Source organism: Dromiciops gliroides, chromosome 4 (assembly GCF_019393635.1).
Source record: "Dromiciops gliroides isolate mDroGli1 chromosome 4, mDroGli1.pri, whole genome shotgun sequence".
NCBI classification, from domain to species: domain Eukaryota; kingdom Metazoa; phylum Chordata; class Mammalia; order Microbiotheria; family Microbiotheriidae; genus Dromiciops; species Dromiciops gliroides.
Window position 1 is genome coordinate 164491342 of NC_057864.1, and position 14761 is coordinate 164506102.

The window sequence follows — 14761 nt, forward strand, 5'->3', positions numbered from 1 at the left end:
TCTGCTTTAGTAAAAAAAAAAAAAAAAGAATAATCTTGCAACCCAAATTCTAATTCCATGTTCATTTATAGAATTATACTACACTATAGGAGACTAACTACTATAGTTATTTTCTTTTTTCCCACTATAGTTATTTTAAAGTTAATCTCTAAATACTGTTTCATTAAATTCAGTGATCAAAACCTTGAGTAAGAAGAAGCCATCAAGATTTTATAAAATCAGGTATCACTGATATTAACCGTTTAAACATTTATTTGTTCAAATACTACCTATTATAACCTGTAAGTCACTAAGAATCTAAATACTAAACTAAATGTTAAGTACTTAAGGAGGCACTTCAAGTCTCTCCCCACTCCAATCTATCTTCCACTCAACTGTCAAAATAATTTCTCCAAAGTATGTCATCCCCACTGCCCAATTAACTATAGTGTTAGTCAACAAGAATGTATTAAGCGCTTACTATGTGCCAGGCACTGTGCTAAGTGCTTCAGATACAAAGAAAGGCAAAAACAGGGTTCCTAACTTCAAGTAACTCACATTTTAATGAGGAAGCCCTGTAAAGCAAAGTAATCTTGAAGGAGAGGTATGAGGGAAAAGGGAAAGTCCAGGAAAGGCCTCTTGCAAAAGGTGTTACTGGAGCTAATTTTCAAGAGACCAAGAAAGTCAGGAGGCAGAAATAAAGCAGGAGAGCATATCAAGCATGGGAATGCCAAGAACAAGTTGCCATTAGAATTTATTAAATACGGGAATCCGACCTGCACTTTAGGAAAAATCACTTTGCCAGCTGAGTTTAGGCTGAAGTGGAGAAAGACTTAAGGCAGGGAGATCAACAAGAGTACTATTTCAATAGTCCAGGTGTGTAATTTTGAGTGCCAATATCAGAGTATATGCAGATTCTGTGAAGGCTGAAATAGGACTTGACAACAGATCGAATATGTGAGGTGTAATAAAGTAAAGATTCGAAAGTAACACTGAGATTGTGGAGTCTGAGTGACTTAGAAAATGGTGGTGTCACCCAGAATAACATGAAAACTGGGAAGTGAGGATTTGGGAGAGAAAATAAATGAGTTCTGTTCTGGACTTGTTAACCAGTTCGAGATGGCAATAAGGCATCTTTTTTGGACCTAGACTAGAACCCTAGAGACTAGGGATGCTTAGTAGTAGTAGTAGTAGTAGTAGTAGTAGTAGTAGTAGTAGTAGTAGTAGTAGTAGCAGCTAGTAGCAGCAGTAGCAGCAGCAGCAGCAGCAGCAACAGCAACAGCAACAGCAGCAGCAGCAGCAGCAACAGTACTTGCACTAATACTCATAGTAGCAGTATTTAGTTCTTTTAAATTTTCAAATATTTTACCCAGGGTCATTTGACCCTGACAACTACGCTTGGTAGTTTTAGAAAGGTAGGTGCTATTATTATCCCCATTTTACAGATAAGGAAATTGAGGGACAGGGGATAGTGAATTGCACAGTTACCTACTTAGAATCTGAACCTAGGTCTTCTTGACACTAAGTTCAATATCATCTACTGTGCCATTCTACCTAATAAAGGGTATTAGCACCTTTATTACACCCTGCTTGGGGCTTTCTTTGCATCCCCAGTGCTTAAAGGCACCCCACATATCTAAGTCATTCACCCCACATATCCAATTCATAACCAAATCTTATTTCTACCTACACATCCTCATTCTTTCCATTCATACAGCTACAATCCTAATTTAGGTCCTCATCACATCCACTCTGGAGTACTACAATAGCCTTCAAACTGTTCTCCCTGCATAGTCATTCCCCAATCTAACACATTCTTCACTCAGTTAACAAGGTGATTCTCCTAAAGTGTAGTCAGAAGCTCAAGAAACTCCAATGACTATCATCTCCAGGATCAAATATAAAGTCTTCAGTCTAGTATTTTTAAGCTCTTCACTTCTGGGTGGCCCCTTCCTACCTTTCCAACCAACTTATACTCAACCCTCCCCAGTCCTCTACATTCACCTACTTGGAATTCTTGGAGCACAACACTCCTCATCTTTGCAAGAGCTCTCTCCCATGACTAGGATACTCTATCCCTTCACACTATCCATTATTTCCCTCACTCTCTTCAGTACTCAGTCAAATCCCACTTTTTTCAGGAGGCCTTTCCTGGTCCCTCCAATTACTAAATATCTTCTGTTTTCAGATTATTTTCATATATTCTATTATATCTTCTTGAATATTCCTAAATATTTATGTCATCTCTCCCCACTAGAATATACACTCCTGGAGAGCACAAGCTATAATTTTGAGAAGGGGTTTTTTTTGCCTTTCTTTGTATGTTCAGTGGTTAGCACAGTACCTAGGGCATAGTAAGGCTTTATCTACTGATTGATGACTGATTGTATGTAACAGATAGCAATGGTGTTCTATATGCTTACACCAGCAGAATGCTATGCCAACTTGTGATTGAGAAACAAAAAAATACTGCAATTTCATTTTTGTCTCTAACATGAATTGTAAAGAACTAATCAAACCCAGTTTCTGCCTTCTTCTGGTAATATATTTCTCAGGTCCCTTCTTAGATGAGAATGAAGAACTTACAAAGATCTAAGGGTTCATGGGACCCAAAACAGAAACAAAAAGTTTTCAAACAGATCCTCCTGACCTTCAGGTTAGACAACTGTTTCCCAAAAGGAATCCTTTAAAGCCAATATTCATGTCCTCACAAAGAAATGATTGGGAGAGAAACCATAAGAGTACAACATACTTTATCAAATGCCAGAGTAAGCCAGGAGCAGCAGGGAAAGTTTTAGTACTAATCCCCATAACAAGGATTTGACCAAAGGTCTGAAAAATTATGCATGGGACACTAAGGAATGCTTAAAATTGTGGAGAAATCATTGTCCGTGGGAACATGATTGTTTTTGACACATGGCTTATTTTCATCACCCAGTTCTTAGAAGAAATAAGTACCACATTATAATTAAAGGAGAAAAGAAGATATGTCAATTCTATTATCACAAATTAATAGCTAAGAACTATTTTAATTCAGCTGTCACAAGCAAGCTTCATAACTTTTCTTTAGTGTGTTGAGAAAGGGATAGAAGGACAAGCCAAAAGGGAGGTATAAAAGAAAGGAAGGAAAAATGAGGAGGTTGAATTAGCTGATCTTAGTCCTTCCCTTATACCTCTGAATTTTTTTCATATACAATTTAAAGACCTCTAAGGAAAATATACTCTATAACTCTCAGAAGCCTGGTAAATAAGGAGTGAAGATAAAATATGGAGGATATAGTTGATAAATTCTCAATCCCACAGGATAGCAAAGCTGTGCTGGGCAGCCTTAAAAAACACAAGCTTTTCAAACCAATATGAAGATCCCAACAGACTCATGAATTATTACGAATTCTAGGAAAGACAAAACAACAGATACTATAAATATCAGCTACCCCTAAGTGTTTTTAGCTTTTACATGCTTAATCTCAGCTATTGTAAATATGAATAACTCAAGACAAAAATCAAACCTAGTGGTTCATAACTTTTGGGGCTTATTCAATTCACATGCAGATGATACTAAGAAAAATTATCCTCAATTATTAAGCCAGGCTTTTCCTTAAGTCCTGTAAAAAGTTGCATCATTTACAGTTTACCTCTCTTTTAAAATTCTGCTCCCTAAGATGAAGTTTAGTAATTCAGCATTTGGTTATTACCAAGATTACTTGGGCCACAATTACTCTACAGTCAACACTCTAACATAAAGCAAGAGAAAAATATCATGTGTTCAGTACTACACTATTAACCTAAATTTCCTTCTAATTACAATTATTGACATAATGCTGACAGTTTCTGTCAAAAACAAAAAATATATAACATAAGCAAAATAGTCTAGCAGGTAGTTTAGATAGCTCATGTACCCAAGAAGTTCTTCCAACATTTTTAAACAAATAAGAATGTTAAAAAAAGATCTACCAAGTTTCACAAACTCCTAGTCTAATTGAAATAACCAGAAAAGTGTGACATTTACTAGATGGTAGTTAAGTTGTGTCATTCTTTTAAAAAAGACCTATTTAAATGAAACTAAGGTCCTTATTTACACTAATATCAACTGTTTCCTACATTTTCAAATATAATATTTAAAATGCATAAATATGCTTTACAGCAGATTGCAGAGAGACCTACAGATACATAACCTAATCAAGTTAATTTGCCTTCTGTCAAACACACAAATTATTACCTTCAATCCAAAGATTCAACCTTTCAGCACTGAAAGTAAAACATTAAACTGTATGTGTGGAAGTTGGACAAAAATCTATTTGAGGGTATTCTTTAAAAAATGCCAGGTATTGTACAGTCTTCACAACCTCAAACTTGAGAAACAACAGATTTCTGAACGAACCTGTAAATCATTCTCATCGATTTCCTCTTTCACTCCAAGTAAGCTATTGCCTAATTCAGGCCAGACCTGTCAAGCTCCAACAGTATCCAGGAAATGACTACACTACTGGGGCTAGAAACACATCAACAATTTGGAATACTTATGTTGAAGTAAAAAGAGAGAGACTGAGGTTGCTCATTAAGTTAAAGCATTACCATTACAATACACCTCAAGAAAAAAAGGTCCAAAAGTTGCTCTTTACTATTCTGACAGACAGAAAACACCTTAGTGCATCCATATCTTACTAAGTGTCAAGTATGGTTCTCTTAAGCCATCCTCCACTTTCTCAAATATTTGCAAAAGTCCATTTTTAACCAGATTAAACAAAACACAACCAAGTGTTTCACATTTAAAAGTACTTTGTATTTTAATCCAAATCTTATATGTCATTGGACACTAATAGTAGGACCCAGAAGGAAGGCTTTTTTTCCTGCTTTAGGAATCTGTTAACAGTCTAACGTCCAACACCCAAAACAGCAAGTTACTGTCATCTTTCACACACAAAAAAATCCATTAAACATCAAGGAGAAATATAAATACAAAAAATAAGCCATATCCAGGCTGTAAACTGAGTAAAAATAATTTCCAGTTAAGCTGTGCACTACTGAACACAACAGCAACAGTATGATAAATACTGGGAGCGTTAACAACCTACTGTACATCTAAGCCAAGAAAGGACAGGCCAAGAACTGTTAATGACACCAAGCCTGGGCTCTGAAAGGCGCATAACATAGCATAACATTAGAATCGGGATTTCCGAATGCCATTTGAATAGTACTGGAAGAGAGAAAGCAAGTGCAGTTAAAAAGGAAAGGCCAACGTCTGCAGGAGGATGTAACATAAGACCAGGGTCTTGTGGCAGCATCAGCTGTCCAGCCTCATCTCACCTCAAACACACAACTTAATTTCTGGGTGTCCTTATCACAGCCAGCAGCAAGGGGGAGAGGGAGGCGGGGAGGAGGAGGCGAGAGCGGATGATGATAGTGCACGGGAGGGTGCTCCCAAGTGACAGATAAGGGGCCTGGAAGAAGCCCGAGACAAGCAGCCCCTCTGAGAAGGGTTTCTGCCGGCAAAGAGAAGAGGGGGCTTGGCAGCATTCGGGCACGAGATAGGAAGCTCGCCCGCTGCCACACGGGCTGTTAAGGAGCCAGGCGGGTGAAGGGAAAGGACTACGGAAGAACGAGATGTCAGGGAAGGGGGCTTGGAGACGGTGGAGAGGAGTGGGGGAAGGGATGGGGAGGGGAGGGGACTTCCCCGGACATTTCTAAGAGGACATCACCGGAGAGCATGGGCAGTCCCCCTTTCCAGTCACTGGTGGGATCCCCCTCCTCGGCGATAAGGCCCCCGACCCCCTCGCCAAGCCCCTCTAGAAGAGGTGTCCGCCCCAGCCCTCCGGCTGCCCCCTCTCTCCCTTTCCCACAGATGGATGCTCCTCCTACATCTCGCTCCCCCTCTCTCTAAGCTCCCTGAATCTGCCGGGGTGGGGAGGGTCCCCCTTCCTCCAGTCGCCTCCCCAGGCCCTGCCCGGCCCCTCTCTCCTCACCTCTCCTCAGCGCCTCCTCGTAGCTGAGGAATCCGATCCGTGACTCCTTGGCGCCCATACTCCCTTCATCCCCTCGGCCGGGGGTCGGAGCCTGATAGCGCCCCCCGTCCCCGCTTTCTCCTCGTCGTCGTCCCGGGTGACGGTGTCCTCGTGCCCCGTCCTTCCGCCCCTCCGAGGCGCACCCACACACGCACACACTAACAAGTGCGGCTCCTGGCCCGGCGGCTCCTCCCGGCCGCCGCCAATATCGTCGCCAGCCCAGCCGCTGCCGCCGCCGCTGCCGCCGCCGCCACCGCCTCCATGCTGAGTCACGTGACCCCGCTCCCACACTCCCCCCCCTCCCTGCCCTCCCCTCCCTACTCCGCCCTCCTCTTCTTCCACTCCTCCCCCACGGCCTGCCCCCGCGCCAGCCCCGCCGGGGGTCACCTGACCCGAGGCTCGGGGATTGTTCCGGGTAATGGCCGACTGGGGGGTGGGGGGGAAGAAACTATAGGCCTCGCCCAGCCCCTCTCCGCGCAGAAGCGTAGGGGGAGGGGCCGACCCGTCTCACGTGGGCTGTGGTCGTCCCCTCCTCCCCCGCCAATCAGAAGCCAAGCGGCTGGATTGGCCTCAGGCCGCGCCACAGAAGGCAGTGGGGGGCGGGGGCGAAAAGTGGAGTGGGATTGGCTTCCGGGGCGGGCAGGCCGGGGAAGGGAGGAGCGAATTGGAACGAGGGGGAAGACTCAAGGTTCTCTCCACCCCCTGGGCGGAGTCAGTGCGCACCCGGAGGGGACGGCGGTTGAGAGCGCACGCGCTCTGAGATAAGAAAGGACGACGAATGGGTCCTTGAGGGGAGCGGTCTCTGACGAAAATGTGGAACCCCTCCCCCCTCCTGCCTCGCCCCGGAAATTTCTGACCGGGCGAGCTTGGAGAAAAGGAAGGCTCCGTCAGGGCTCCTTGAGAGGGATAGAGACCGGTCCGGGCTGGCCTCAGCACTTGGTCCGTAGCACCCCTCCCCCCTCCCCTGACTGCCAGCCACGTTCGACCCTGGAGGCTGTAACTTCTGGCATCTTTCCTGAAGGCCACGCCGAATGAACCGATCCCCCGAGGCGTGAACTCTGCTCAGATGCTAGAGCTTTGTCCGTTTCGCTTTAGGAGGCCTCCCTCCTGCCCAGGCGGTAAAACACCTGCCTTACCGGCCTTGTTTCCGGTGACTCCCCTTTAAACGTCGGACTATGGTGTCCCCTGCACCCTACACAGCCTCTGCCTGCCTGGGTGCAGTCCCGCAGGGACAACAACCCTGGAATGTACTTCTTCAGCGAAGCTTTTCTGTCTTCAAGGCCGGCTTTAGATGCGCCCTACTCCCAGGAGCTTTCCCTTGCAGCTTCCAAAGTAATATTCCCGAAGCATAGGTCTGGCCGGCCGTGTCACTCACCTACCTGCTCAGTGCCCCGTTATCACTCTTTAGGGTTTGACATTTAAGTCCCTTCACTACCTGGTTCCAACCTAACTTTCTGGGCTTATCCATTGCTTTCCTCAATCCATGGTCCAGCCAAACTGTCTTTGCTGTTTGGCACACAAGACTTCTATCCCTTGTCTACGCTTGTGTGCTGACCCTCTGTCCTCTACCCCTGAAATGCACTTCCTTTTCTTGTGTCTTAAAATCTTGCTCTTAATCTCCAGAATTTAGCACAGTGCCTGGAGCATAGTAAATACCTATGAGTGCTTCTTAATTTGACATCCTTGTGCCACTTCCATCTCTGAGGGGATGTTCCTGATTTTAAGTCTGTCCTACTGCCTCCTCTCCCCCAATCATCTCGTATTATTTTGTATAGATTTTGTGACTATATTGTCTCGAAAAAATATGTGCTCCTTGAGAGCTAGGGCCATCATTTTTGTCTGTATCCCCATTCCCAGATATAATGCCTTATACTTTCTAGGCCTTTAATATATACCTTTAATTCATTGAAAGTATACAGTCTCTCCCGAAATTTCCCAGAGCATTTTGTCTGGCTCTCTCCTTTGACTCCATCTTGTCTCAGAGCTTTGTATATCTCTGTTGGAAAGGCAGTACCTCAAACCCAAGAACACCAGATCTCAAATCCAGCTTCTTCTGGCTGTGCAGCCCTGGACAAATCATTTAGTGTCTCAGTGCTCAAGAAAATTCTCTTTCCTGCAATTTACAAGGTACCCACCTGGGATTGCCCTATACCAGCGAAATCATAGGTCCAGTCTATCATTATACCTCTATTTGTGTACATGGTACATCCTCCCTTCCTATACAGTGTAATGATATCAGAGGACTAATAGAAGCATAAGGTTTAAGATTTATAAAGCACTTTGCATCTATTCTTTCATTTGATTAACTAGTTCAGATCAAGAACTATCATTTTTTAAAATTTTTGTAGCCTGAATGCTTAGCACATAAGCACTTAATAAATATTGTTGAATGGAATTGGTTATTAAAATGAAGCTTCAAACCAGAAAGAAAGACTAATTTAATTTAGCTTCAGATCTAGACAACTTTATAAGAAGAAGGTGGTAGTTAAGATATTTTTACATTACTGCTTTCCCAGTGGACCAGATCATCAAGGTAATATTAGTCACCCCTTTGCCCTTTCAAGTTACCTGCTAAGCAGTTTATTTTTAGACTTCAGATTAGCTTCTTTACTAGATAACTGCAAATCAGAGGGTTAGGCATGCAATTCAGGCCTTTAATTCTAGATCATTAGTTTGATCAGGATGTACAACTACAGACAAAATCTCCATCATTCTTCTGGCTGAAAGGTAGGTTTTTGAACATGAAGGGGCACTCTTGAGGAATAAGTCTAAGTTTAGCTTAATTCTTTCAAAGTACTCTTCCAAAAGCTCAGCTGAGAAACACTGACACTAGAAAAAAACTACCCAAGGTAACATTCTGCAGCTAAATGATTAACTTGGATGGTCAGTGTATTAGATTGCTATTAGGAGCAAGTCATGTCATAACTTTATGCAGTTTCTCAAACAAGAACATAAAAATATGATACTTATAATTCACCTGTGTTATAAGATTTAAAAAAAGGATGACAAAAAACACTTGACAATCAGATGGGTACATGAACTACATATTAAACAATACATACTAAGGGGAAAATTGTAGAAAAATGATCAAAGGTATTCAACTCTGGCTAGAAGGAAAATTCTTAAATGAACATGAAAGGTGATCATAAACATTAAAATAAATATTTCAATTACATAAAGCTTTTTGTCTAAACAAAGCTAATTTCAAAAGAAAGACAAATTATTTAGTGGGGAAAAATCTGTACAGCAAACATCTCTAATAAAAGTCCGAGATAATAGGAAATTGGTACAAATAAATAAGACTAAGAACCATCCCCAACAGATAAGTAGTCAGTGGTTATAAACAATTTTCCAAAGAAGAAATGAAAACTCCCAACATGTGGAAAATGATCTAAATTACTTATAAGAAAAATGCAAATTAAAACAACTCAATTTTCAACTCATCAAATTGACAAAGATAATGAAACTATTGGAGAGAGTATGGGATAACAGGCACACCATTAGCAGAATTATGGATTGGTTTGATCACTCTGGAAAACAAGTTACAAATTTTACTACTTCTTTCCTATACAAGACACTTTGTTATGGGGGAAATAGGTGGGGTTTGGGGTAGGGGTAGGGGTCCTTAGGAATTCCTCTTGAAAGAATTACACCCTCTTGCATACAAAACCAATTAGAATAAAATAATAGTTTATTTAGGGTGTTAGGGAGAGGAAACCAAGAGAGAAATCCTTGGACTTCTTCTCATGGAGAGAAGGAATAGCACAGAGGCGTGGCTCTGATACCTATCTCCTGGAGCAGGAGAGGGGCAGATACTTTTGTAGATGTCAGATGTTGGTAGGATGAGGTATCCTCTGACTGTGGAAACTTCCCCTGTTGGGGAAGGATCATCCCCCACTGGTGGTGGCTGGGGGAAGTTGGGTGAGGGGCAGCTCTGGATCTTTCAAGCCATCTCTCTGCTCCTCGGCCACAAAGGCAGCAGCCACACCCAATCAAGGGGTGGGGGAGACTGATTAGGTGTGTCTATCCTTTGGTTTAGTTTCTCAAAGAGAAGGTTCTTTTGATTTACCCCAGAAAACGGTGTATGCTAGGCCCATAACACACTTCATCTACTTTGTGCTTTTGAATAGAAAAGAGCTATCACACTGCTGGATGGCTTTGCTTCCTCACCTCCAACTCCTAGAAGCACTAGATCCCTTCTCAGCTCAAGTGCTACCTTTTTTTTTGCAGGGCAATGAGGGTTAAGTGACTTGCTCAGGGTCACACAGCTAGTAAGTGTCAAGTGTCTGAGGCTATATTTGAACTCAGGTACTCCTGACTCCAGGGCCAGTGTTTTATCCACTGCGCCACCTAGCTGCCCCTCAAGTGGTACCTTTAAGAGACTTTTCCTGACTCACCAAATAGTTAGTGATCCTCTTATCCATGTGTTTTGTATATATCCTATTTTTATTTGTCTGTGAACATATATCTCTGTACATACATGGGGATACTCTTGAAGGCAAGGACAATCTTACTTTTGCATTTGTATTCCCATCAGCTAGTCCAATGCATAGCACATTTTAATAAGTGCTTTTTAATTACTTGATTGATTCCAGAGGACTAATGATGAAACAAATAGAATACACATGCAAAATATTGCATACCCAGTAGATTTTGCTTATTTTTTTTCTTTGTAAACAAGGGCAGCTTCTACAGGGAGAAATTACACTGGGAAATGCCAATGTAAAAATAATATTTTGGGGGGCAGCTAGGTGGAGCAGTGGATAAAGCACCGGCCCTGGACTCAGGAGTAGCTAAGTTCAAATCTGGCCTCAGACACTTGACACTTACTAGCTGTGTGACCCTGGGAAAGTCACTTAACCCTCATTGCCCTGCAAAAAAATAAATAAATAATATTTTTTTTTTTAACTAGAGAAGAGAAGGAGATATGTTGCACAATTGTGGTTCAGGAAGAATTCTTACCTAAACCAGGGATGCAAAAATTATAAAAGATAAACTAGACAATTTTGAATACATAAAATTGAAAAACTTTTGCACCAGCAAGATAAATGCAGATAGAACTTCAAGGGAAACAATTGGAAAAATAAATCTTCACTTCACATTTCTCTGATGAAAGTCTAATCTCCAAAAGATATAAGGAACTGATACAAACATATAAACAAGAGTCATTCCCCAACAGATAAATAGTCATAAGATACTAATAGGAACTGCTCAAGTGAAGAAATGCCAATTACTACCCATCAGAAAAATGCCCCAGATCACTAATAATTAGGGAAATGAAAAGTAATACAATTCCAAGGTTCCGGATCACACCCACCAGATTGGCAAAGATGACAAAAGAGGTAAATACATGTTAAAGAGGTTATAGGAGGACAGGCATACTAATGCATTGTTGGTGGAGCTGTGAATTGGTCTATTTTGGAAAACAATTTGGTCTGGGGCAGCTAGGTGGTGCAGTGGATAAAGCACCAGCCCTGGATTCAGGAGGACCTGAGTTCAAATCTGGCCTCAGATATTTGACACTTACTAGCCTCACTGCCCTGGAAAAAAAAAAAGAATAGGAAAACAATTTGGAACTATCCTCAAAATATCAAGACAATACATACCCTTTGACCCAGCAATACTGCAGTTTAGGCAGTCCCCAGGAAATCAAGAATAGGGAGAAAAGACTCATATGTACAAGAATATTTATAGCAGCACTTTTTGTAATAGCAAAAAACAAGAAACTCCCCTAATAATTGGGATATTACAGGACAAATTGTGGCATATGAATGTAATGAAATTATTATTACATAAGAAATAATGGGGGGTGGCTAGGTGGCACAGTGGATAAAGCACCGGCCCTGGATTCAGGAGTACCTGAGTTCAAATCCGGCCTCAGACACTTGACACTTACTAGCTGTGTGACCCTGGGCAAGTCACTTAACCCCCATTGCCCAGCAATACAAAAACAAAAAACAAAACAACAACATAAAAAGAAATAATGAATATAACAGATTCAGAGAATCTAATGCAGAATACCACATGATACAGAGTAAAGTGACAAGGACCAAGAGAACAACATATACAATGAGAACAATAACATGTAGAAAAACAATTCTGAAAGGCCTCAGAACCCTAATCAATTAAAAGACTGATAATAAAACATGCCTCTCAACTCTTGACAGAGGTAAAAGACTTGAAAATGAGATCTGCATTGTCAGACATGACCAATGTGTTGTGTTGATTTGTTTTGTTGGTATATATAATTAGACTAGGCTCCTACTTGGGAAGGTAGAATGAGAGTGGTAGATTTGTGGATGGTAAATAGGGAGATAGATCAATATACCTTATTTTAAGAAACATGCACAAAAAATTAAAAGTGCAGAATTAACACAAACAATTAGAACAGTTTTGTCATTACCCAATTAAATATATGTATGCTATTAGATTATTATATTATCTTCAACTAATCTGTCTTCCTAATTCAAACACTGCCTCAATTGATCCAGAGATGTTACTAGGACAGCAGCATAGGAGAATTGGAAATAAAGATGGAAAGATGGGAAGTCCAATATCCTCTCATCAAAACTTTGAAAGTCTTCTAAATGTGGAGTGTAGAGGAGGAGGATAGGAGACAGAGGCTAGGCTGAAGTGTACCCCTCCCCACCATAGCAACTTTTCAGGGGATTTATCTGGAATAACATTTTTCTCACTGGAATCTCTATCCCTGATTATAGCTAACTCAATGCAAGGCATATAAGATATAAGGAAATGCTTCAGTTAATTAGAACTGACTTCCTTTCTGGTGTCATTTCATTTCATCCAATGGTTTTAAAGGATTTTTTTTATTGATGGGTTGATTGAGAAGTGTTCTCCTTTATCTAAGGCTAAAGTGGTACAGTTTGGTTTCTCCCTTTCACCTACGCTTCTTAAAATGCAAACTGTGCTTAACAGAAGTTCATAATTTTGCTTTGTTTGGTTTTTAAAAATTAGGCCTTTTCTTATTTTCTCTCTATTGAAATGTGTTTCTTAATGATTATTATTTTCACACACACAAAAAATAAAATTTTCAAAAGGGAGCTAGTGATTTTAAAGCATCAATTAAGCATGTCAAAATACTTTACAAACCTAAAATAGAAGCTATGGTTTCAGACTTCTGCAAAATTGTTAGCTAGTGACTTAAAAATAAATTCTATTCAGTCACAGGCCAGGTCTCTTTTTTTATGTCTTAGACGAATGCTCATCTCATCAAAGAGTTTTTACAGATTCAGCATCTCCCCTCTCAAATAACAACAAAAAGTTATGGATTGGGAAAACAAGCTTAGAAGTGATATTTCTGCTCTGACCAGGTTAAGTGAAGCATGTTATAGGATGCAATGAAGCAGGAAGATATGTCTGATGGGAATATTAAATGTTAAATTAGCATTGTCTTACTTTCTGGTTTGTATTGAAGCTGTTTTTTGTATAGTCAAATGTTAGATCTGCCTCTATTATTTAAAATTAAAATAGCATTCAAGTTTTACATATATGGATATAAAAACCTATACCAATTTGTTGACTTCACAATACTTGCATGTTATATGGTTGACTTACCTTCTTTTCATACTGAAAGACATTACACCTAATGGAACGTTTTGTTCGTTTGCATCATATTGTACTTAGCACATTGAACTTGAGGGCATATGTCTAACTTTGGACACCTTTGGACAACATTTGGAGTAGAGGGTGTAGGGACCAATTTTTAATTGGGGAGTTTTAGCTAGGTGGCTTGCCACAATATTGGGGCAAGGAAGGAGATGAACAGCCTCCCTCAAAACAGAGCAAGATTTATTTAACAAGAATGAACTTAAAAAAACATGAACAGGATCAGTAGGATCAAGGGAAAGGAAATAAAATGGGGAAAAGGGAAATTATACAACCTGAACAACATCACTGCCCAGTAATCAGCTGAGAACACACAGCAGCGTCCTGTCGCCATCCAGCTTCAAGCTAGAATGGCGGAAAACCTCCCTTCTTCCTAGAAGACCCCAGGCTGACCACACACAGCCCCCAGCCAATTGGCTGGCCGCTCTGACAGTCACATGACTGCCCTCACTAGGCTTCCAATCATTATAATTTTGCCAGGCCCATGTAGGCGTCAGCGAGTGGTGATGACGTGAGGTGCCAGCACCATGGCAATGGCTACAACCACTGTGCAGTTTGCAGAGCCCCAGGGTGGTGCCTGCATCAAGGTTTTTTTTAATTCTAGCCAAAAGATGGGGTCATAAAAACCTCAAATAACATTTAATTCTTTACATTCCCCCCTTTGTTTCATCAAGAAACACGGGGTGTTTCCTTGATGGAACAATAGATAATAAACAATAAACAATAAATAAATTTTTTAAATGACAGAGTATCATAACCAATGCTGACAAACACTATGCTAATAACAATATAGGAAAGGGAAAATACATATTTCAGATGATGTATATAGTAACAGAAAGAGAAACAAACAAAATGTCCATTTAAAGTCCTTAAAATCTTGTCTTCAAAGGAGGGTTGAGATGTCATCAGGGGAACTGGACTCTGGTCTGGATTCTGACTGTCTATGAATTCTGGTTGTCTCTGGAACTGCTGGATTTTCATTAATCTTTAGCATAGCATTGTCCAAAAATGTTCAAATTAAATAATGAAAGTTCTTCAAAATATACAAAACAAATTTAAACCTGATATATACAGCATACTGGAGTCCCCCCTTTGGAGGATACTCATATCCATATGCAATACAAAATTGAGACAGTTATGATATTACTAACACT

General features: G+C 40.9%; 1 protein-coding gene across 1 annotated transcript in view; it reads right to left on the bottom strand.

The window, feature by feature from the left end:
• USP32 (ubiquitin specific peptidase 32) overlaps nucleotides 1-6257 on the bottom strand; it is a 230671-nt gene extending 224414 nt beyond the window's left edge. The window contains exon 1 of the mRNA XM_044001697.1: nucleotides 5943-6257. Coding sequence (XP_043857632.1) covers nucleotides 5943-6000 — 58 coding nt within the window. The 5' untranslated portion in view covers nucleotides 6001-6257. The remainder of the gene's footprint in view (nucleotides 1-5942) is intronic.
• Nucleotides 6258-14761: the final 8504 nt, after the last annotated feature.